This window comes from Nasonia vitripennis (genome assembly GCF_009193385.2).
Source record: "Nasonia vitripennis strain AsymCx chromosome 1 unlocalized genomic scaffold, Nvit_psr_1.1 chr1_random0009, whole genome shotgun sequence".
NCBI lineage: Eukaryota > Metazoa > Arthropoda > Insecta > Hymenoptera > Pteromalidae > Nasonia > Nasonia vitripennis.
In genome coordinates, this window is record NW_022279596.1 from 1,111,210 (window position 1) to 1,136,218 (window position 25,009).

The following is a 25,009-nucleotide window of genomic DNA, read 5'->3' on the forward strand; positions in this document are numbered from 1 at the left end:
ATACTACGGAGCACACATTTATAATTCAAGCAGAGTAGCAGACAATGTAGGTTCAATAGCTTGTGCGGCCAACTTCACAGTCTAACCACTCGGTAAAACTGCACGCAGCTAACTTAACGGTCTTACCACTTTTTGGGCTGAAGAAAAATTAAGCGAGTGATTTCAGCATTTTTGTTCACCTGCATATTTGTTTATTATGTTAAAGCTGGTTTATTGCTGATATTTTGGTTTAAAATCATAGTTTGGCATACCAGTATAAACATTTATCAAAATTAGCTGGGTACATGAATGATAAATAATTTATTTCCTTAATTGAAAATTCGAGATACCAATATAGAAGTAAATAGTGTCACGGGCGCCGCGGCGTCGTCTGCTTCTCAAACTCGCCTTCGTGGCGCTCCCGCGCCACTTGATAGTATTTTCATGGAAATGAAATAAATTTTGGCACAACTCCTCGAAAGTGTCGTTTATCCTTGAAGGAATACAATCCAAGAAGCTCTGAACAGGTTCAGTTACATGACAGTTTAGACTCAACGACAAAAGTGAATCTGAAATGCACAATTAATATATTACTCATGTTAATGATTCTTTTTCATGCAATTGACAAAATTAATTCGTAAACTCACCAAAAGAAAATTCATCCTCTTCAGAGTTTATTTCATCCTCTTCAGAGTTGGGATGTTGTATACGATGAAATCCTAATTCCTTTCCAAGATTCATACCCGTACCATATTTGCCATAAATTTGGCTAACACGACAATCAATTTCACTTAATTCATAATTATGTGCATTATGGCCTGTCTTTGCCATTTCTTTCATAAACTTTGCCTTGTTTGTTTTGGCATTTAAACGCATCTGTGTCCAGGACTAAAAGTAATATAAAAATAGTTATTAAAATTATATATGTATGTGATACATATACTATAACAATGCATTATATTTTATTGTATTACCTTTTGCCAAGTTGCAACATCTTTGTGAGATGGACCAATACGATTTAATAAATTGCTTAAATCATTCCACATTTTCTTATATTTTATATGACCTTGAGCACCGAGCTTACAAATCTGCCCTCTTGCAAACAATGAATGTTGCTCAATATAACTTATCAATGCCTCAGTCTGATTACTCCCTCTGCGATTCCTGAAAAATCATACATTTTTTAAAATTCATTAAAGTAAATAAAATAGGTGCATCAAATAAACTTAAAATTTGATTTTCAAGCTCTTTGGTGTATTTCCACATCTCTGTGTATTTCGGTGGCTTAACTGGAACCAGAAGATCTAGTTTATTCTTCATACACGCTTTTGACACGGTGGTTTTGGGACCAAGTAGACCTTCTGGGTCTGGGTTAAGACACTGAACTACACAAATATATTGAAATACATGAGAAGGGATTGTATTTTAAGTTTTAAATGTATGATGCTTGAGATTTTAGATATTTAAGTTTTAATCACAGAAATCTTAAAAAAAATTAAATTTTATATCAAGTGATGTACCTAATAAACTTAAAATTTAGGCAGTGTCTAGGCATGGTAAAATTTAATTTGCAAGCACTTGTGGTGTATTTCAATATATTTGTGTAGTTCAGTGTCGCAAACCGGAGTCAGAAGGTCTACTTGGTTCCAAAACGCTTGCGCCAAAAGCGTGTATTGAGAATAAACTAGATCTTCTGTTGTCAATTAAGTCACCGAACTACACAGATATATGGAAATACATCACAAGTGCTTGCAAATTAAATTTTAAGTTTATTTAAAGCACCAATTTTAAAATATGGAATTTTCTATCACACGAATTTTGATAAATTCATGTTTTGTTCAAATGCTATAGCATATAAGCATAAAACTCCTGAATATGTTCGTTGAAACAACTTGTTCAGATGTGGTATAATTTTGAGAATTGAATAATTGATATTAATTACAATAATTACATTGATATATTTTATATCACGATTTTTAACAATTTTAAAAATATATTTTGTTATTTATACTTTACCTTGTACCGTTTCGTCTTGCCATGGTTTTAAATTCATAAGCAATAAATAACAAAGTATTTGGAGATTTTGAAATAATTGAGACACAAAACTACAAGCAAAACTTTACTGCGTAGTACGTTAATGTGCAGAGTTTATTCGTTTCGGATCAAGACACGGCGAGACGATTATTTACATTATATTATTTATTATTATATAATTTACTTATATTATTATGTTATAATATTATCAACAATACACGTGCGAACAATTCGGAAATTCAGATATAAAAATCGGAGCAATCGGAGCACTTGGGAGGATGGAGGAAGTGACGCTATATGGCAAAAAGAAGCTATAGCCCAGACCTACAAACATCGACTTCGCGCAACGCGCATGCGCAACCGTCATTTTAGCCTGTCTGGTGTGTGTGTGTCTGGTCAGTCTGGTCTGTGTCGACTGTGTCGCTTGGTTTATGTTTTATGTCGAGCGCGACATAGTTAGTGAATCCGACCCCTGGGCTCCGTTGCTGCCACTCATACGCGGTCTGATGCGGGGTGGGAGAGGTGCCTCGGCCTGGAAACCGGCCCGCTTATATGCCCTCCAAGGCGCTGCTCCTCTTTGGGGATTACGGCAGCCGCCTGGCGGCCGCGCGTGGTACTAGCGACGCTGTGGGCGCGCCGCGGCGCTGTCGAGCGGGTTGCCGGCATCCAGGGGCTTGTGCGAGAGAGCCTGCGGGTGGGTTATAACAAACATATAAATAATGTTGGAATTAAATTAGTCCCTGGTGAGAATAAAATGCCAATTTCAATCATCCATGATGAAGATTTTATGCCTTTAGCCTTCCCAAGAATTTATGGAGGAAAAATCAGATCATATAAAAAAACAACTCCTTCAAGAATAACATTGGCAGATATTGCTAAATCTGAAATTCGTATGTACGATCGACGATGCGCAAAAAATATACCACTCATATTTATACACCATAGTAGAGTTCGATTAGAAAGATTATTTTTACATATTCAAATTAATTTAAGAATGAAAAAAAAACTAATAATGTTACAGCACGTAATATTATTAATAATAATTTACTAGACAAATTAATACAAGATGATGATTGCTTTAGAATCCTAAAATGCGATAGATCCAGTCCTTCCTTTTGGGAACATAAAAAAAAGTTTTGATGGCAATGATTAGACAGCGTGGAAGGCCAGATTTATTTTTAACACTATCAGCTGCAGGAACGCAATGGTTAGATCTCATTCGCATACTTGTAATAATTTTGGAGAATAAAAATATAACAAATAAAGATGCCGAAAAATTGACTTGGCAAGAAAGAACTAAACTAATTCAATCAGATCCAGTTACATCTGCTAGATATTTTGATCATAAAATAAGATGTCTATTAAAAGTTTTAAAATCAGAATCTGTACGTTTAAAAATCATCCAATTGCAGACATGTATCACAGAATCGAATTTCAACATCAAGGAAGTCCTCATGTTCATGCCATGATTTGGTTAAAAAACGCACCAAAATACGAACCAAATAATACATTATCAAAATCTCTAGTTGAAAAATTTATTGATCAATATATTACATGTGATTCTAAAAATGAACTAGTTAAAGATTTTATAAAATATCAAGGTCATAAACATGCAAAAAATTGTAAAAAAATTGTTAATGGTATACCAATATGCCGATATAACATGCCTGGATATCCAATGAGAAAAACTACCATCCTAGAACCACTTGAAAATTCTCAAAATAATAATAATAAAAAACAATTACAAGAACTAAATAAATATCAGAAAATACTTAGATGATCTAAGTAAAAATATTACGCAATTCGATAACATGACATTTGACGAATTTTTAAACAATTTGTCTATATCAGAAGAGGAATACTTGAAAACTATACAATATCACATCAAACAAACAATACTTTTACTGAAACGTAATGTTTGTGACATAAGTACAAATGCTTATAACCCTACAATATTAAAATTACATCAGGCAAATATGGATTTACAAAGCATATTAACTCCATATGGTTGTGTATCTTACGTTGCAAACTACATTAATAAATCTCAGCGAGGTATGGCAAGCACACTAAAACAATGCACTGATTTAATTACAAAAGGAGATATGACAACTAAACAGCAATTACGTACAATAGCTAATTGTTTTATAAATAAAAGTGAAATTTCAGCACAAGAAGTGATATATCATTTATTGTCCATGACATTATCAAATTGTACAAGAAATTCAATTTACGTAAATACATCTCCCATAGAAGAACGTACAAAAGTCATAAAACAAAAATACAAACTGTATCAACTTGATCCAGATTCTACAGATATAATTGTACCAGGGTTATTAGAACACTATCAAAAACGGCCTTTAGCCTTAGAAAATATTTGTTTAGCTTATTTCGCAGCTGAATATGATTACTTTAAAAGTAAACAAAATCGAATTGAAGACAACAACAACGACTTTAATAATGAAGATGATCCAGAAATCCAGAAAATAATGAAGAAACATATCCTACAAAAAGATTACCATTATTAGACAATTCGGGATTTATAAAAAAGTGACCAAAAACAAAAATCATTAGATACAGAAAATATAATATACATCAAGATGAACCAAATTACTATCAAGAACAGTTAATGTTGTATAAACCATGGCGAGAAATTGAACCCGATATAATTAATGCTAAAATTTTGTATAATGATAATATAGATTTAATACAAGAAAATAGAAAAAAGTACGTGTACGAAATTGAAATAGATTATGATAACATTTTAGAAAACATACAAATAGATGAAGAAAATGAAACTGATATAGCAATTGATATTCTGAATGAACCCAGTAAAAAAGCAGACTCATTAATTGTCCCGAAACTCTCGACAGTCACAGAATACGATAAATTAATCAAGAGCTTAAATAAAGAGCAATACGAATATCATATCGATTTATTACACAAATTAAAAACGAAGAATAAACAATTCTTTGATTTTATAAGCGGAGGAGCAGGCATTGGTAAAAGTAGATTAATTAAAGTTATCGTGCAAACATTACTTCGTTTTTATATAAAAATGTATAATTTTATTTATTTTTTATTTGTCTTACTTTGTGCACCTACTGGAAAAGCAGCATTTAATATTGGAGGAATGACTCTTCATTTAGCATTTAGCTTACCAGTGAATCAAATTTCAATGAATCATCCAAATGCAGATACAGCGAATACGCTTGCTTCGAAATTAAAAAATTAAAAATTATTAATCATTGTTGAAATATTTTCAAGCTTAGACAACTTTTTCCCTAGGCAACCATTTTTAACTCACCAGCCCTCGAATTCAAGCTTTCTTCGGATACTTTGATCGTATCAATACACATTTTAGGATTGCGCCTCCGGACATTGAGTACCTACAGTTAAGCAAAGGCTAGTTTTCGTTAATCTTTCCCATGATAATTTCCCATAAGAGAATTTAAACTGCCCAGCAAAAATAGGTATTTCGAAAGGTTTTTCGAGTTCTAGGTAGCCTAAGAAACCAAAAAAAGTTGGTCTGGTAAGTGTGCCCTCGAATTTCAAATTTGTTCAGTCAGACCTCCTGAAGTGTCCGGTTTTCTGTGGGTTTGCACATAAATTCTTCTTCCGAAATTTTACTCAGTTGTAATGCCCACTCGAATCTCTTGAAATAACCGTCAACTGTGGTTCCTTCGGACGAACGATATTCTTGATACTTGAACGGAGGAGCTTTGGGTTGAGCTTGACAAGTAAATTCAGGCTGGTTTATAACAGAAGTGGTAACTTGTGGAATAGCAATCCTCAGAGCATCCGTCAACGCCTTCGTCACAGCAGCAATCAATGCCGTAGAAGGTTCCTCTACGTCTGACAAGGTTATGTTAACTTCGTAATGAAAATTTGCACTTTTCACTGTTTCTCTCTGCGTGTTATTGTAGTAGAATATAGAAAATCAAGTAATTGGCGTATTTTCGCAGATGTTTACTCAGAGATAGGTTTACAGTTCGGCTCGCTGCACTAACGCATGGGGCCCCCCTCTCCACAGCACAGAGAGCTTTGATTTGAAAGCACCTCTATACCCACCGCACGCACACATCGTTAGACGCGCCGCGTCGGTGAGCGAACGATTCACACGTCCTGAGTCCTGACGTCATCGCCAGCTAAGCAGCACTAGTGTGCGTGCGTGCGCGGCTGACGATAGCCTATTTTAGAACACACAATAACTCGAAAACTAAACGGCAAATGATTACTCATGGGGTCTCAAAAGATTCGTAATATCGTCCTTACTTCAGTTTTTCAACAAGATCGTAAGAAGCATTCGGTTACAGTCAATGAAAATGTACGTTTCGCGCGGGCCAACATAGCATTAAGCTATGTCGTCTTACACATATACTTTAATTCACTTACCAAGATATAACGTGTATTACCAATATTAAAAATTATATAAACAATTTACTCTTCAGGAAAATTTCTTTATCATAGCAAGTTTATAAGAAATAATTTCTTAAATGAGTTCTCATGTCAATAGGAAAGTTATCGACTGAACCGGAGGTACCTCTTGCCGGTGTACAGAACTTACGAATTTTCGTTCCATATCAGGATAACAAAGAAATTACTGTGTATTTCAACACGTGTAAGCTATGATAATCAAACAAATTTTCGAAAAGTTCGAATTTGGCATTTAGTATGAAATTTTTCATATAAAATTATCTCTAAATACTGTACAGTATACTATTTTTTTGGCCAGCGAGGCCAAAATTAGAATTATACCGACCGTGCAGCGATTGGTAAGTCCTCCTCTCGGGCCGCTAGACAAAAAGAATCGTATTGATTGTCCTCTTTTACTTGCATAAATTAAATCGTAAAGTTTATTATACTTGAGAATTAATTGTTTTCGTGTAAATTGATAAATTTAGTTTTTATACCAGCTCTACACCGCGCGCTCGCAAATATATGTGATTTTAGGACATGCGCGAGTATAGACTGAATACTCGGGGTCGTAAAATTCCCAATAAAACGCGCGTCCGCTTCTAATATTCTTATACACCATGCTTGCTCTTTATTCTCCCTCTAGCATTTTCCATACCACCGCGCGCTTGCGTGAGCATATAAAACATAAACTTTTGGTAGATTGAATTTTTTAGTAGGAAGTAAAGCAAGCCAAAGGTAAGCCTCATCTTGACTTTTTCGTCTTTCTCTACTCCCCTTTACCTCTATTTCGGCATATGTGATATTCACCGCGTATTGAAATACGACTAGGCTTTTCCTTGCCTTTCTTTATTACGACTCGGCTCTTTGAATAATTTTGATTTGCGCCAGTACTGTAGACACTTCACTGTATATTTTACATCTTCATCTCAAATCGAAGTTTTATATGCTTCTTCGTTTATGTGCTCCACTGCACCGTATCTCATAAACTTAATTTGCAATTGTATCTTATGAGTATATTTTTTGTAATGTGCTTTCCATATATTTTTATTGTAACTTCTACTGTTACAATGTTAATTTGTTCAAATTGTTTGAACGCTCTAACTGAATGATTTTATTATTTTCTTATAAATACACTGAGAAAAATTTGATAGTAGAAATTACTATTTGGGATAGTAATTCTTACTGCTTTTCATAATAAATTGGTAACAGACTTTTAAGATATTAGATTTTACTATCCAAAGATAGTAATTTTTGATGAAATCGAATTTTTAAAAATTTAACTTCAATTTCGCTTAGTTCTATATTTTACACCTCTTAGGTACTTCGCGCTGTTATTACTTTATTATTTATTATTTTTATTGATTATTATTATGATATTTGGAAGAAAGAAAGACTACATTTTTTTTGCGGCGACGGGAATCGAACCTGGAGCTCCGGCATGAGAGTCGAGTGCACTGACCATTTACCTAAACAGATTTGTTACATACAAAATTTCAGATCTAGCTGATTTATTAATTGACGTACGAACTAAAGATAATACAAATTAACGACGATTAATAAATAATAAAGTTAAATCAATAGACACAGAAACTCGTTATAATAAAAAAAACGTAAAATGTCAACTAAAATACTGATTACCGCAGAAAAAAATATTAAATTCAAACCTTACCGACTGATAATATTAGAATTTTTCCCACATTTTATAGTATATTTTACCATCTTAGGTAGTAAAAATTTAAAAATTAAGTTTTTTGAAAGCCGTAACAATTTTTACTGTCTGAGATAGTAAAAATTAATATCTCTTATAGTGAATTTTACTATAAAAGATAGTAAAAATTACTAGCTTCCGAGTCTGTTACCAAATTATTATCTGAGATATTAATTTTTACTGTCAAATTTTTCTCAGTGTAGTAATGCGTATTGCATTATACAATACACATATGAGCAAATCCACGAGCGAATGGAAACAACTCGGGTGTTGGAAGTTGAATTTTTCAAATTGAGGGCACACCTACCAGACCAACTTTTTCTGGTTCTTTACGCCGTCTGGAGTGAAAAAATGTGTGCGTGCATAGCCGATCGCTTGCCAAACTTTTTTGAGGGGCAGTTGAAATCCTCTTATGGGAATTGACCATTGGGGAAAATTAACGAAAATTAGCCATGGTTTAACTTTATCCACTTAGTGTCTGAAGGCGAAATCCAAAAATGTGTATCACTAGGATGGAAGTATCAGAAGAGAGCTTTAATTTGAGGGCTTGTAAGTTGAAAATAGTTTCCTAAGTCAAAAGTTGTCTAGGCTTGAAAATAGTAAAAAATCACGAAAAGTAAGATGTTTTACGAAAATCAGCGATTTTTCTCTCTTTTTCAAATTCTTATAACTTGTGATCTGAGTGGTCAATTGTAACCATCCAGGGCTCAAATTGTAGCCCTTTTCTTCGTTTTAAAAATTTGGATTAACATTTTAATTTTACGATCAGATATATTTACGACGATGAAAAAGGCCAAAAAACGGCCATAATTGATAAACAAATATATAGCTGATTGTAAAATTGAAATGTTAATCCAAATCTTTCAAAGGAAAGTAGAAGAAAAAAGCTATAATTTGAGCCCTGGATGGTTGAAATTGACTGCTCAAATCAAAAGTTATGAGGATTTTAAAAATAAGAAAAATGGCTGATTTTCGTAAAAAATCGAAAAATTGGTGATTTTTTGCCATCTTGAAGCCTAGACAACTTTTTCCCTAGGCAAGCATTTTTAACCCACCAGCCCTCAAATTAATTCTTTTTTCTAATATATCGATTCTATTAAAACAAATTTTTGGATTGCGCCTCCAGACAAAAAGTGGCAATTTTCTGGTTTTCGTTAATTTTCCCCGTGTTAAATTTCCATAAGAGAATTTCAAGTGCCCCGTAAAAAAGTTTGGCAAGCGATCGGCTATGCTCGCGCGCATTTTCTCACTTCAGACGGCCCAAAGAACCAAAAAAAGTTGGTCTGGTAGGTGTGCCCTCGATTTGAAATTTTCAACTTCCAACACCCGAGTTGTTTCCACTCGCTCGTGGATTTGCTCATATAGTTAAATAAAATTTATCACATTATCGTACATAGAGAAAAATCCCAATATTGTTTTTAAAGCACAAAATATAATTCGTTTAAAAACATGAACTTCGAATTGTGATATACATTTACGTATGTCAAATATTTAATTTTTATTTTACGAGCTCACGTTGACCTGTATCGTAAAAAGCAAAATTTCGAGTTGCCTTAAAATGGAGTCATGGTTATTAGCATAAGTGTTGTGGGAGTCCAAGGTGGGTGCAGAAAGAAAATTGCGTACGCCGCACGAAAAAGTCATAGCAGCATACAACTTCGACCCCAGTTTTAGTTTCATTTTACTACTAGCGAGTGTCGCAGGCTCCACTTTTTTCGCGTCACTCAGAAAATTCAGGTTTTCACTTTTTTTTTCTACTGTGTCTTACTTTAACTTTTGCTCTCGTCGTAAAATGCGTTTTTTCATGCACTCTGTGAAAAATGTGTGTTTTCATGTTGTGAAGGCCTGGCATGGATGTACGATTTTTCCTGTACATTAAATCTTAAAAATACATACTTAGTAAGACTATACTGATTAACCAGTACTGAAATCATCGATTTTATGAAAAAATGCAGGCTAATTAAATATATGAGATGTCATATTTTGTGAAAATAATAAAATCAAAAACGTGATTAAAAAAGGCGCAAAATATAATCGCAACCACTATAATCTTCCCAAAACGTTCCATAATAAACAGACAAAAACTACGGCTTTTCCAAGAACACACTTGTAAATCACAATTTCATTGTGGATGATTTTACGAGAAGGCCAGCGTCCAAAACGATCATTGATGACTCTCGGTCGAAGTGACCTAGCGATATCTTGAAACACAAACGATTACCAGCAGAATATAGTTTACTTCAATAAAGTCCCTGTAAGATTAATTGAGGAAGAACTAATCAACTTTGCACTAACTTTACGTGCTAGTAGCGCTTTTCTCAAAAAATTGTTTTGACATTTTATTTTTTTCTACACTTTTTTCATTTCATTCTAAGAATGTGATTACGTTTGAAAAATAAAGATTTGAAATAAAAAAGTTACGCATTGATTTATAATGAAAATTTTAAAACTGAAAATATTAGAAAGGTAAGATTGTTAAAAAAATAAATTTCAAATTCAAGATTTAATAATAAGATACTTTGAACTTGTAATATTTCAATATTTATTGGTTATAATTAAATTTTTGTCTTTTGTTATTAAGTACTTTCTAATCTGTATAACTGAAAATTACAATTTTTGTTAAACCTTATAACTCGCTAACTAAAGTTAAAATGTTTTGAGAAAATTTATGATTTTATGAGGTTATGAGGACCCTATGGTATTTAAAATATCAAGGTTTAAATTTTTTTATGAAAATTACATGATTTGATATTGTGACGGGTGCTCCTTCCGTAAAATAATAATTTTGTTGGAGGAAGCTACGTGCCAAAGAATTAGCAGCGGTTTTTATTTTATCACTAGTTTTTGATTTTTGAAAAACTATTTTTTGCGCGTTTAAATCATTTCATTATTAAAAATAATGCGGTTATAACGCATATGATGGAGAATAAAATTACCTACTTTTCCCCATTTGGTCCTCAGGATCGACCGCTCCGTTTGCCAGTGAAAGCGCATGTTAAATTAAAAATACCTACATAATTTATATAATTTAAGAATATGTTAAAATAACAACATTTTATAACCGAGCTTAATCCACAATTGAGTTATGAAATAAAATTCAGCTCACGATCAAAATCTACCAAAACGTCCTGCGCCGAGCGATGGCGCCCTCAAGCGTTATCTATTCTAACTGCAGTAAACATACAACTCGTTGGAACATATGTCCGACATACTTTGCGACTAATAGATCATATTTTTTTTATGCAAAATTATTTAAACAGAACTTTAATTTGAGAATCTCGTTGGATACTATTGCTTTGCATAAATACATTATATAACAGCGTAAATGAAAAAACTTTATAATCGTAAAAATGCAACAATCATATGGCCGAAAGTTCATAGCGCTGCTAAGTATATCTAATGAGTATGCGTTACAGTAACAGAACCGTGCTTTACCCCAATGAACTCTTTCTCGCGCGGATACATGCCCGGCATAATAAATAAATACCTGACTGACATTATTGTAAAATGTTACATTGCATGTTATATTTTATATTAGCTTTTCTAGAAAACAAAATGTCAATATATTATAATTACAAAAGAGAAGAGTCGTCGACAGCGTTCATTGAAAAGTCTGCTCAAAATGCCAACAAAAATACACAGACGAAACTCTATCCTAATTAGCTAATCTGAATCCATCGAGGAAAAAGCAGATAGCCGTCATCAGTGTTCTCACGCTGCAGCGGCTCACTTTGTGGTCCTCGACGAGAGCAGGAATTATGCTAATTTTAATTTATGCCTTTTGTCGCGCTCGCGAGCAGCAGCAGCAGCAGCATCGCCAATATAACCGATTCCACAAAAAGGAAAGAAGGAAATAGAGATAAAAAGAATAACAGGCGCTCTCCATCTTCTGCTGGTCGTTTTTTCCTCTACTATAGGTATATATCCACAAACACGTCGTCGGTTCTCTCAGCGTCGTTCGCGCTCGTGTATACAAGCGGCCGGCGTTTCGCCACGTCTGCGCGTCGAAATATACTATATAGTAGCTTTGCGCAACCGACTTTCGAAATACCAGATTAATTAGTCGATTTCATAGAGATCGCGGCGCTTTGACGATTGTCTCGTTCCCGTCTGCGACTTGACTCGGCAGCTATACACAGTCATCGGGCTCATGCGCTCGCGCGCTCGCTCGTATAAGCAGCCGTCTAAGTCGCTAATATACAGCGTACGGGTGTGTACAGCCTTCGGGACCACCCCGCCTCTGAGCGAGCCAGAGCTCGAGCCAGAGCTCGAGCCAGCGCCAGACATCAGAGACGCAGGCGCGCCGCGCATTTCGCGGAAATAAAAGCGGCCGGCCGCCAGGCCCGTTACGCGACTTGATTTAGAGCTCGGCCCGCGAGATATCGATGAGTTTTATACGCGTTATGGGAGTCTCGGCCGTGTGTATCGGTAGCCTTTGAGAAATGATTAGCGGATTATAAGCCGTGAAGCAGCTAGAAGGAGGATGAAGGGTCCATATAATATACCCGCGCGCGCGCGCGCTTTTTCTCTATCAAAGTGTTTTTAATGCGCGCTTTTATGGCGCGATTAATATGATCGTAAAGTGTGCGAAGAGTAAATTAGAAACGGGGAATATTCGATGTAAACTCTCCCGTACAATGTATCCGCGGATTCGGCTACGAGACTCCTGATTTACGATTGCCACGGTCCACGGAATTCAAGCTCCCCGCGCGCGGCTGCTTCCATAATTACATAGCGCGGCGTATTCTGCTCTCGGCACCGGAATCTGAAAACATTGTAATTCGCCTTCGGAGTATAAAAGTGACGAGCGCTTTGGTTGCGCAACGCGTCCAGACGTGCTCGGATGCTGAAATATTTTTATCTCTCGCTTCGGAATACGTCACACCGACATTCAGATTCCTCCTCGATGCTTCAGCTCTTCGTACACGACAAGGAGGACAACGAGGCGCAGGCTGCGAGGAAGAGAGCGCATAACCCGCAGCGATTACGAGGTCATAGGGATCCGGCGGAAAAGATTGGAGTGAGCAACCCTTGGCGCGCTTGTCTCGGCTTTCGTATATAGCTGCGAGAGTAAGGAGCTTGCCGTCTCCGCCGCCGCCGCCGCCGCGGTCCCGAGATCAGAAAGCGGAAAGGAGCCAGCGCGGCGCCCCAGTGCCAGCGCGACTTTGACCCACATATAATATCGTTCTCCCGTTTTTGCCTTCGCCAACTCCTCTGCCTCCACTAGTCGCAGTCGCGCCTTCTTCCCATCTTACTCGCGCGCTTCTCCCGAGACCATTATCTTAATCCACACACATCCGCTTTAAGACCTCGTCGCCGGCACTTATCTCGTGCAACGAGCGGTCCGAAAGCTCCTTCGTCCGCCCCCCCCCCCACTCTCTCTCTCTCTCTCTCTCTCTCTCTCTCTCTCTCTCTCTCTCTCTCTCTCTCTTTCGAGCGCGAGACTGAACCCTTTTCCCACCGGCAGCCGACACTCGACTTCCTCGAAATCGTAAATCTCGACTATTTATTGCCCTTCGATCGCTTTATTCTTCGTCTTGTTTAGAGATTTTTTCAATAATGAGCATAGCAGTTATAGTGTAATTGATTACTTTTTGGCAACGGGCACGCTCTCGTAACGAGGCGGGATTGTTACAAAACTGTTGGCGTGCTGCTGCTTAAAGTCGGGCGCATTGCGATAATTTACGAGCCAGTTAAGAGATATCGTGACATAACGGAACGAACTTTCGGATACGTTTACGACTTTATTACAGCTATCGCGGAATCTTAATTTTTCTTTCTCCTCCGTTAATTATAATTTTTTTAATCAGCCTCGACCTTATGCCGCGAGTTTCTCGATTTTAATTTGAGACCTCGTTAATTCTTTCATCCGGACTTTTTAATTAGCCCGCCCGTTGAAAATGCTCTGTATACAAGCGCGTACAAGATGCTCGCGACACCTATACGGAATACCGATTTCCTAGGTCCATCTCGAGGGATGGTATTTTCGAGAAGTGTGCGATCGAGTATCCGCACAGGGAAGGGACAGGGCTGGAGGAGTCGTCGACCTCGTGGCCTTGGCTGCGGCCGATTCATTACGGCACCTCGGCGGAATAGCAAGGAGGAGAGCGCGCGCGAAACGATGAGCGATGGCCCGTGGGGTAGGTTCTTGACTTTGCTTCATTTTTCTTCGGTGCGGTGGCGCGCACTCACTCGGCCCGCGCGCTCGAACGGAAGCAGAGCGAGAGATAACGTCACGAGCTACCCGCGATAAAGACGCGGACCTTCATCTAATCCCGAACACGCGGCGCGATCTTAATCTCGGATTTCGGATCGGCAAGGTCATCTGCTCGCTCGAGAATCTTCCTCGTCCGTTGTTTGAAGATTTTTGCACTCTGCGCGTTTACAAAATGTGGCACGAAATCAAATGAATGTTTCAATGGCCATTTCGAAACTAGCAAAGGGATTAAAATTAATAAATCCGACATAAAAAGTTGGGGGCCATAATTTATTCATCCCCACGTCGACGTTTCCTTTCAACCCCCGGGGAAGTTGAGTACCGCGAGACCAGCTTGGCTTTTCTCTACAGCAGCAGCAGCAGCGCGGCAGTAGCGGGCGTGTTTCCGATGTAAGAGGCAAATCCGAGGCGAAGGGAGAAAATGAAGACCGAGAGAGAGAGAGAGAGAGAGAGAGAGAGAGAGAGAGAGAGAGAGAGAGCTGGACTCTCTGGACTCTGACGTCCCCCTCGACTCTCTCGCTCTCTCAGTCGCCGACCCCCGCAGCAGAACGAGCCAGAGCCAGGGACTCGCGCTCGCTCTCCTCTCCGAGACACGCGGCAGGGACTAAGGAGAGAGAGAGAGAGAGAGAGAGAGAGAGAGAGAAGCAAGGGGAAGAAGACCGACTAGATCAATACTTGGCATCTCCGTGGCGGCCGGCCGCGCGCTGGACCAGGCCGGACATTGTGCGTTCCGAAACTCTTGCCTTCTCCCTCTCTCCCCCTCCCTCCCTCTCTCTCTCTCTCTCTCACTCTGCGCGCTCTCTGTCTTCCCCTGCCGCACGACTTGCTCTCGCGTGCGCGGCAACGGCGGCGGCATCGACCCCAGAAACGGAAACTTCGCCAGGCTCGGACTGTGCGCGCTCTCCTCCGCAGCCTCCAGCGGGGCGGTCCTTCCGGTCTCCGAGGGTTCTCGACCTTTCCGCGTCCCTCTTTCTCTCCCTCTTGCTCCCCTCGCGAGCGAGACGCTCTATCTGTCTTTCGCTCTTATCACCTCGTTCAAGGTCAGCAGCGAGCGCTCGCCCTCGCCCTTCCCGCACCACCCCCGCCTCACCGCGCCGCGCGCACGTACGATGCCTCCTCGATATTTTCGCATTCTGTTTCGCGGCCGCGTCGAGCAAGAGAGGAGCTACTTTTTTGGATATTGCTTTCTCGTGTAGGTGTCTGCGAGCTTTAATTGTCATCGAGCCGAGAGCAGAGAGAGAGAGAGAGAGAGAGAGAGAGAGAGAGAGAGAGAGAGAGGACGTCGAGCGGCACCGATACAATCGTGTTTGAGCTTTTACATTGACCTCTTTATACCATCCTCCGCTCGTCGCGGATATTGATTTTTTTTCTTCTTTCAAGACGCGCCAAGGTCCGGATGAGTGTAAAGCAGAATTTTCCCTCGCCTTTTACGAGGACTTCATGGCGCGCTCGATGCTTCCTTCATAAGCTCCGTAAGGACTTGTCGGCTTCATATTTACTGCCGCAGGTCCGGGGTCAAGGTCACGTTTTCATCGGAAGAGAAAAAGAAAGCTTCCGGGCGCGTAGACTATTTTGTACGGCGTGTCGAAGGCGTGATTCGCGAATCGGCGAGAGCGAATTCGTATTTCTGGTCAGATCCGCGCGAGGACTTGAAAAGTTGAGAAAGTGAGTGTTGGCCGGGAGGCTGCGAGCGCGCGCGCGCTCAGGGTTGAGAGCCCCGGTCCGTCGGTCAATTTCACCTTGGCTCTGCGGAGTCGCGAGGGGCGAAGACTCGCTGCCGCCGATGCCGGGCAGGCCGTGGTCGCCGCTTTTTCATCCTACACGCGGAAGCACATTTCGGCCCCAGACTGGACGGGCAGCAATAAGACGTCACAAGGAAGCAAACGCGAATTAAAGATAAATAAGGTATAAGAGAGAGTGGAAATCTCGTCGGACTTGTGCGCGCGGCCCGGACGTTCTTCTGTCTGACGAATTGAGGAGGAGAAAATATCTCTCTCTCTCTCTCTCTCTCTCTCTCTCTCTCTTCCTCGGACCGCCGAACTCGTGATTATTATTTTTTTCCTTTGTTTTTCTCCGCCGCCCCAGCGGATTAGCACGATTGCATTATTTCTGCGATTTTCAGATGTACGTGGATGAGAGCGAGAGCTGGTCTCCAATATTTACAACGAGCTTCTCTCTTTAATCCGGAAAATTGGATCTCTCCATTATTCAGCGAAGAACTTTCTCTCGCGATTACTTCCAGTGAGCGAAGCGTCGTTACACGATACTTCGAGCTCTATGGCGGCATATCATTATAACGGGATGGACCGGAGGACGCAGAGGTCGCATGCCCTTCGACTACTAGATCGAAAACGCGCGAGGGATCGAATGTGTTTACGTCATTCCGCCCATCTTGCGAGCTACGGCAGGCTGTTCTATTCCTTTTCCTCGCGCGAGAAAGACGTTGACCGCATAGCTAGCTGCTACTACTGCTCTGCCGTCGTGGCCTCGCTGCTCAAGAGACTTTGTTGCCGAGTTTCTTAAAGGAGACCCTCCTCAAACTTCCCCGTTTCTCTCTCTCTCTCTCTCTCTCTCTCTCTCTCTCTCTCTCTCTTTCGCTCTCTGTATCCGAGCGCGGCAGTGTCGGTTTCTCTCTTGCCTGCCTGCCTTTTTTTCTTGTCGAGGCCCTAATAAAGTTGTCCTGTGGTCTGCTTCTTCCGCTCGAAGGGTTGCCACTATAGGAAGCAGGAAACTCGAAAGATCATAATCCTCTGATGTCATCAATAGATTTCTGCGACAGCTCTTCACAAATTACTTCCTTTGACTTGTATCTTCCGAGAGCTACTTTCCTCAACTTCTTACAGATTGATATTATACTCACTGATTCTCCTCTTTTACACTCTGCTTCTCGCATTCTTCGAAGAAGCAGTCAGTTTATCGATCTCCCCAGCTGGAGGGCAGTCTAAAATTTGATTAAGTGGAAAATTCCGAGTTGGGTTAGGCGACTTGTTTTCTAAATCGCGCGCTCGCCGCTATTCCGAGCAAAGAGTATCGCCTTCAAGACTCCGCAGTGTCTTATAGGACCTTTGCTAAAAATACTTCAAAGACGACCTGCCAGCTGAGCTATGAGATATTCGCACTCCCTTACACGATGTAAGATTTTCACGATAGCTTGGGCTGAAAAAATTCTAGAGAGCCGAGTACAAAAATAAATCTCACTCTTTGTGTGCCTTAAAGCGCAACGAGAATTAATAAGTTGAAAATCAGGGACGAACGCGATACGCGATTGGAGCTCCTTTAGGAGGAAGGCGTACACGCGCGTGCCCGAAGTCGGTAATGGGCTGTTTAACGCCCCGAGGGCCGTTCTCGTACATATAGAGGAAAAGAGAGAGAGAGAGAGAGAGAGAGAGAGAGAGAGAGAGAGAGAGAGAGAGAGAGAGAGAGAGATACGGTTTTTTCAGGTAAAGCGCGAAAATTGCCCCGGCAAACTTGTGCACGGCCGTCTAATATGCTACATGCATCGCGGGAGAAAGCCGAGACGAGCTGCCACGCGATATTCCGGGGCTCGTAGAGAGAGAGAGAGAGAGAGAGAGAGAGAGAGAGAGAGAGAGAGAGAGAGAGAGAGAGAGAGCGTTCCTCGCGTGAACGGCATAATTGCATGCTTCCCGGCTGTTTCGCTGCTCGAGTTGCTCTAGCTTCGTCTATCTGCCGCCTCGTCGATGCTCTTTTCGCCGCGTCGGATGAGTTGCCAATATGGAATTACCCGAGAAAAATCAAATCCGGCCCGTTTAACATTTTTCTGCCCTTTCGCGACGGATTAAAATAGTTTGCGAGGAAAGCGAGCCTTGCTAGTTAAATTCTCTTGGCCACACGATTCGAATCGGAAGCGTAAGTCGGGCAATTTATAGGCTGGCTTATTGCAGGTGTACGAAAAATCATCGGGAAAAATCGCGTGATCGAGGTCATTTAGGCAAACCGTTCTGGAGATTAGGGCGTTGAATATTTGAATATTTGAAAGGTATCGAAGCAGCTGTAACTCGCGCGGGCCGAGAGGAAGGGCCAGCGGAGCATCGGGGGAGTCGGTTAATATTGCAAGGCAAAAAGATTCCGCTGGAGAAAATGAGTTTGTGTATTTGCCGTCGCGTTGTTTTCTGAAATAATATTATTCCTGACGGTTGCGCGCCACTGCTCACTTTCTCCCGAGGAGCCGTGCGGAGCGGCTCGGAGCCGAGAGAGAGAGAGAGAGAGAGAGAGAGAGAGAGAGAGAGAGAGAGAGAGAGAACCCTTTAGTATTTTCACCCCTTGGCTCCCAGGGACCGATCTCACTTTCGCTCTCAATTCCTTCTCCGTCTACGTCTCCGTCTCTCTCTTTCTCGTTTCTCTCCAGCCGGCTAACTCGGTCCTTTCACCCTTCCTCGCGCGCTCGCTCGCGCGCGCGGCTATTCCGCCACCCCCAGCACGAGCGCCCGACGACGGCGCTGGCGGCCCCCGTCTTTCTCTCCGCGTCTCTCCCCTTTGCTCTCTTCGTTCTCCCTTGGTAGAGAGGCGGCATGCGGAGGCAAGTGAGAGTGGACCTTGGTCCAGCAACGCTGCATCGACCCTCTTACCCCTTCTCGCGAGCGAGCCTCGCCCTTGTAGACGCTTCTCTCGCGCTCTCTCTCTCTCTCTCTCTCTCTCTCTCTCTCTCTCTCTCTCTCTCTTTCTCTCTCTCCAGTCTCTCTCCCCTTTCTTCCACCTCCGACGTGCTTCGGCCAAGTTGCCGCGCCCTAATCCCCTATACGAAAATGTACGGCTCCCACACGCACCTACATACGCACGCACACACGCACGCATCTCCTTCCTGACCGTCGGCGCGTATTGATTGCCGAACATCTCGCCAGAGAGCGCCACCATTGGCCGACTTAAAAGGCCGTTTTCTACTTCAGAAAGCCCAATTCATCAATTTCAGCCGGATGCCTCGTTTTATTTTACCTCGATCTTCTCGTTTCCCTCTGCGGCCAATATCTCCTCTCGATCTTATCTACGGGATACATTTATAAACTCGCCTCTATCCGACTTTTTACCGTCTCACGCACGAATTCAGGAAACTTTTGTTGGTGATAAATGTGATTTGCACGTGTTCGACGCCGAGTGCAATTAAAGTTTACGGATAACTTGAAAAGCATACGAAACGGGCATTCAAATGTCTGCAGGAATGCGCCAACGCGACAAAAAACGCACCAAAGCGTTCTTTGAAACAAAACAAAAATTATAGCCAAGATTAACACGTTCACTAGTGTACGTGCGCGGGTAAAAGCTCGCATGTATAGCAACGCGAGCGCGAGTATTTCCGGCGATTGGGAGTAATTGGATAGAGTCATGCAAGCTTAGCTGCAGAATTGAACGAGGCCCTCTTTATCGTTGCCAGGGCGCCTTGCATAAAGTGAGCACTAAAATATATCTATATAACAAGAAAACTCATCGATAGCTATATAGCATTTATACAACTTCGTTGTGTACATCTCCTTTAATCTTATACCTAGCTCTGCATTCACGAAATCAGTTATTGATAGTATGGTTATTGTAGCGGTGTTAGTATATAATATGTGTAGCTTAATGAAAGACTATTTATTTATTGATAGAAGCTCTACCGATGTAAAATCGTATTTAAAATTACGTTAAATACTTCATTGAAAACGTGTTTATAATCTTTTAACCGTTATACAAATTTTTTACAAATGTCTGAAAATAAAATATAAATAAAATTACACACAAAAAAATAGTTATACCGAAAGAATTTTACAATAAAAATTACACAGAAATTAAGGATCAAAATTACCGTGCTAGCACAGTAACGTAGGGACGCCCCGCCATCTAGAGCACTTTTACTGCATCGGCACAGTAAAATTTTCGGTACTTTTTTATTTTTCTCCATAGCCTCTATATTATGATATTTTGTTGTATACATGTTCGTGACGCATTCTTAACGTCGTATTATTGATATATAAAGAGTTATTTGTATATGACACACTTTGAACTAAGAAATTCGTTGGATTCAACGAGCGTACATCAGGGTTAGATTTGGAGGTTATGGAAGCAGATGACGCACATGGCCGCGCATGAATTTCCTTTGCAGCACGGTAAAAATGTTCGACATCAAAAAATGTACAATGCCGGTTCTGTAAAATTTACGGGGAGCAAGATAAATAATATCTTAAGTCAGATAAAAACTTTCGGAAAGACACGGCGGCCCACGATTACCGTGCTATTCCGGTAATTTTTACTGAAAAATTCTTTCCGTGTAGTTATACACAATGACGTTTTGCGTACCTATTAATAGGGGCTGAAGTGAACTATTTTTGGTCGGAGAGCAATAGCGGGCGTTTTCCATTTTTTTTCCGCTTTTTTAATAAAAATTTACTCTTTCTTATATGTTGTGTAAAAAAGCTCAAATCGTGCTCGCATCACAAAATAAATGGTGTGGTGGTTGTCCTACTCGTCTGCGGCACACTCGGTCTAAAAAAGCTCATTTTACGCGCTTGGTACACAAATAGTATATTGTGTACCGAGGGCGTAAAGTGAGCTTCGTTGGCCGAGTGTGGAACTTGCAGTACGAGCCGAAGACGAGTACTGTAAACCACACGAGGTCAAAAAGCCCCTATAGCCCTTGGTGCACACCATAGTTTTTGAGACGCATTTATATATTTTCACTTTTTTCATGGCTATAAAGCGGGAGTAAATTCGCTGTTTTTTTACATGGTCACTACACAGTCATAAATATTTAGAAATAATAGTATTATTGTTTATTGACATTTTCATTAACACAAGTATTAATATTTATTAAAATCCTTAATATTTTAAAAATATTACAAATTTTCCACTCTCACAAACTCAAAAAATTTGCAGTTTACAGCAAAATTTCGTCAGCAGGCAAAAAAAAAAATTTTCTTGATACGTGCACGAAAAAGGTTACTTTCCATGCATGTAAAATGAATGGAAAATCGAGTTTTTCTTAGCAACGGGAAAAATTGACTCCCATGGGAGGAAAACGTCTTTTCCCCCCAAGTAGTTTTTTCCTCACTCTGCAGCCTATCCGATGGATGTGTGTGTCTATATAAGTATTTTCAAAACGTTCAAAATTTTTGAAATTTTTGAACTTTTGAAAACTAAAATTTTTGAAATTTTCGAAAACTAAAAATTTTTGAAATTTTCGAAAACTAAAAATTTTTGAAATTTTCGAAAACTAAAATTTCAAAAATTTTCGAAAGTTCAAAATTTACAAAATTTTCAATATACTATTGTTTTACTTTAAAAAGTCCTCGAATTTCCCATTCCTTTCATATGCATGATAAGTGGCCTATTCGTGTACTTATCGTAAAAAGTACAGTGTACAATAGGGGGGAGTGGGTGATGTTTTGAGCACTCGATTTTCCCCCCTAGTTGCACAAGATACTATTGTTTGCCCGCTGCTCACTTTTTTTGCCCACTGACAACTTTTTTTGCCCGCCGGTAAAAAAACTGGTACTTTACGCCCGCTTAATAGGTACGAAAAATGCAAAAATCTTGCATGTGTTAAAAAAATACTATTATGGAAATTTGTTTGTAACGCATGCACGATTTACATACAAGCAGTAGTAGAGTTTACGAGACACCCCCTAGCGGCAGTAAGTGAACAGGCGAATTTCTGTCGTCGGGATAACACGTCGGGATTACGACGAATTTTTGAGCTCTGTCGATAACTTTTTACAGACGGAACACAGCGAGTCAGAGCGAATTGCAATTTTTACTATACTGGTATAGCAATTTTTGATAAATGTATAGTAAATTTTCACACAAACATACTAAATTTTCTGCATAGGTCCGAGTTCGTGCCCCGATTAGTATACAGTATAGTAATTTTTAGTGATACATTTCTCTCCGTGCAGACGTTGTCATTTGACCAACTACTACCATGTTCTTAGCTTTTTCACCATTTTAAATCGGTCAATTTCTACCAGGGCTATGAAAAAAAAATCGAATATAGACAACTAATGACGATACGCTACAATTTTGGACTAAATTATGCGAAAAATTGTAATATTATTTTCAGGTTGACGACAATTAGTTTTGACTATTATTTGTTAAGCGTTTTCTTATATAACAAAGAAATATTTTTTAACAGTTTGTTTTGTTAGTATACAACGAAAATATGCACCCAAACACATACAGTACAATACACGCACAGCAGCATGCAGACACACAGGTATACAGACGCCGTAATGAGAGGCCCCAATCGGGAGGCCACTACCTGGGGTTTATTGCACCCCCGCCGCCTACAGCACAGTCGACGCAGGAGCGTCTCAGTCCGAGAGTAACCAGCGCTCAGCGCACACCACAGTTCCAATCTATTTCATAAACTATACTTATATCTTTTGTAACGTGTATCGATCACGCAGTGTATTTTATATTTAAATAAAGTTCACCTCAGAATAAAATATATATTCCTGATTTAACCAATAGGTTATGGGCCCAGGAATCGGTGCGCGTTAAAAAGACTAAGAAAATAGGCCATTAAAGTGAAGTGTTTGGAATATAGTGAACGTTAAAGTATATATTAATCATCGTAAGGAAAATGGCAGAAAGCTCCGGTTACAAGTGCTCCTTCCAGAAGCTCAACGGTGAAAACTACGCCGTTTGGAGTTACAAGATGGAACTTCTGCTGATAGATGACAACGTTTGGAGTGCGATCAGTGAAGAAAAGCCAACTGATGCTGATAAAGTAGCTGCATGGAATAAAAGCAACGATAAGGCACGCGTGAGAATTGGTCTTTCAGTCGAAGACGACCAATTAATTCACATAAGGAGTGCCAAGACAGCAAAAGAGGCTTGGAGCGCGCTGAAAGAATACCACCAAAAGGCAACTCTAACATCAAAGGTACTTTTATTAAAACGATTATGCCGTACAGTACTCGGTGAAGACGGAGATATGGAAGCACATATCACAAATTTCTCGAAAACCGTCAACCTGCTAGTTGCCCTCGGAACTGACCTAGCTGACGATTTATTAGCAGCGATGCTACTGGGAAGCTTGCCCGAATCCTACGATACGCTCGTCACGGCATTAGAGAGCAGGCCCGAAAAGGATATAACCTCGCAGTTTATCAAAAGCAAGTTGATCGACGAATATAAGAGGCGGAAAGGGCAAAAGGACGTAAGGGACAATTTCCCAGCAAGTGATACAGCAATGAAAGCCACGCACGGAAATAATAGTGGACAAAATAAAGGCACTCAAGAAATCAGAATTTGCTTTTTCTGCAAAAAGGTTGGCCATTTAAAGCCAGATTGCACAAAGTTTAAGGCCTGGAGGAACAAAAATAAGAATAAGGCGAATGCAGTTAAAGAAAACGAGAATTCTTCAAGAGAAAAATTGTTTATGGCCAAAGCAAGTGTAATATCAACGGAGCAGCAAGTTGAAAATATTGAACATGCACGGTTTAGTGTGAATGCTCAAAAAGACTATAGTAAAACATGGTTCGTCGACTCAGGAGCAACAAGCCATATGACAAACTCTAAGCATTTTTTCCACGAATTCGACCCAGCCGTAAAAGGTGTTGTGAGGCTAGCCGACGCGGAAAAAACCAGTGAGATTAGAGGTAAAGGTTCAGGCTTCATAAAGTGCATCGTCGACGGTAAGCAGACAGAATTGCAGATTAAGAACGTGCTCTACGTGCCATCGTTCGAGTCCAACCTGGTTTCCGTGAAGAAGCTGACCCATGATGGATACAGTGTAAGCTTCGACAATAATATCTGTAAAGTAATAAAAGATGGAAAAACCCAGGCTGTCGCGCCGTGCGGCTCAGACGTTGCCGCCCTGTACGAGATTGAGCAAGCCGCTGAAAGGTCTTGCGCGGCAATAAAGCAATTCATCGAGCACGACAAAAATTGCCAACATGCATGGCATAGGCGATTCGGGCACCGAGACATTGGTGCAATTAAAGACTTAGCCGAGAAAAGCCTGGCAATCGGCATAAAAATTCAAGATTGCGGACACCGGATTATATGTGAATGCTGCGCAGAAGGAAAAATGACCCGTCTACCTTTTCCGAAGGAGTCCGGTCATAAAGCGCAGGCCATTCTAGACTTAATCCATACGGATGTTTGCGGCCCCATGCAAACTACAACGCCTGGAGGGAAAAAGTATTTTATAACCCTCATCGACGATTACTCCAGGTATACAACAGTGCATTTTATGAAGACTAAAGACGAGGCAGGGCCCATAATAAAGCAGTACATCCAGATGGCACAGACGCAGTTCGGCAAAACTCCGAAATGCATAAGGTCCGATCGAGGAAGGGAATACGTAAATAGAAGCCTACAAAGCTTTTTAGCAGAGAACGGCATCAAGGCGCAATATACGGCTGCATATTCCCCACAGCAGAACGGAGTGGCTGAACGTAAAAACAGATCGCTGATGGAGATGGCGAGATGTATGCTGCTAGATGCCAATATGGAGATCAAGTTTTGGGCCGAAGCCGTAAATACTGCAAATTTCTTGCAAAACCGACTACCAACGAAAGCGACGGACAAGACCCCGCACGAGTTATGGTTCAAAGAAAAGCCCTACGTAAAAAACCTCCACGTTTTTGGCTGCAGGGCATATGTGCATGTGCCTAAAAAGCTCCGACGGAAACTGGATGCTAAGTCTCAAATGTACATAT

General features: G+C 40.4%; 1 protein-coding gene across 2 annotated transcripts; it reads right to left on the reverse strand.

Moving 5' to 3' along the window:
• Positions 1-160: 160 nt before the first annotated feature.
• On the reverse strand, positions 161-6,097 carry LOC116738634. Of its 2 annotated transcripts, XM_032601391.1 has the most exons (6): positions 5,318-6,087; positions 5,103-5,225; positions 1,996-2,701; positions 954-1,143; positions 627-867; positions 169-548 (listed from the first exon to the last, which is right to left on the reverse strand). In XM_032601391.1, the coding sequence occupies exons 3-6, from the start codon at positions 2,016-2,018 to the stop codon at positions 301-303; spliced, it is 702 nt and encodes a 233-aa protein (XP_032457282.1). In that variant the 5' UTR covers positions 2,019-2,701; positions 5,103-5,225; positions 5,318-6,087; the 3' UTR covers positions 169-300. The 2 variants fall into 2 exon arrangements, with proteins under 2 accessions (XP_032457281.1, XP_032457282.1); XM_032601390.1 differs by lacking the exon at positions 1,996-2,701 and having other exon boundaries at positions 161-548; positions 5,318-6,097.
• Between the last annotated feature and the right edge of the window lie 18,912 nt (positions 6,098-25,009).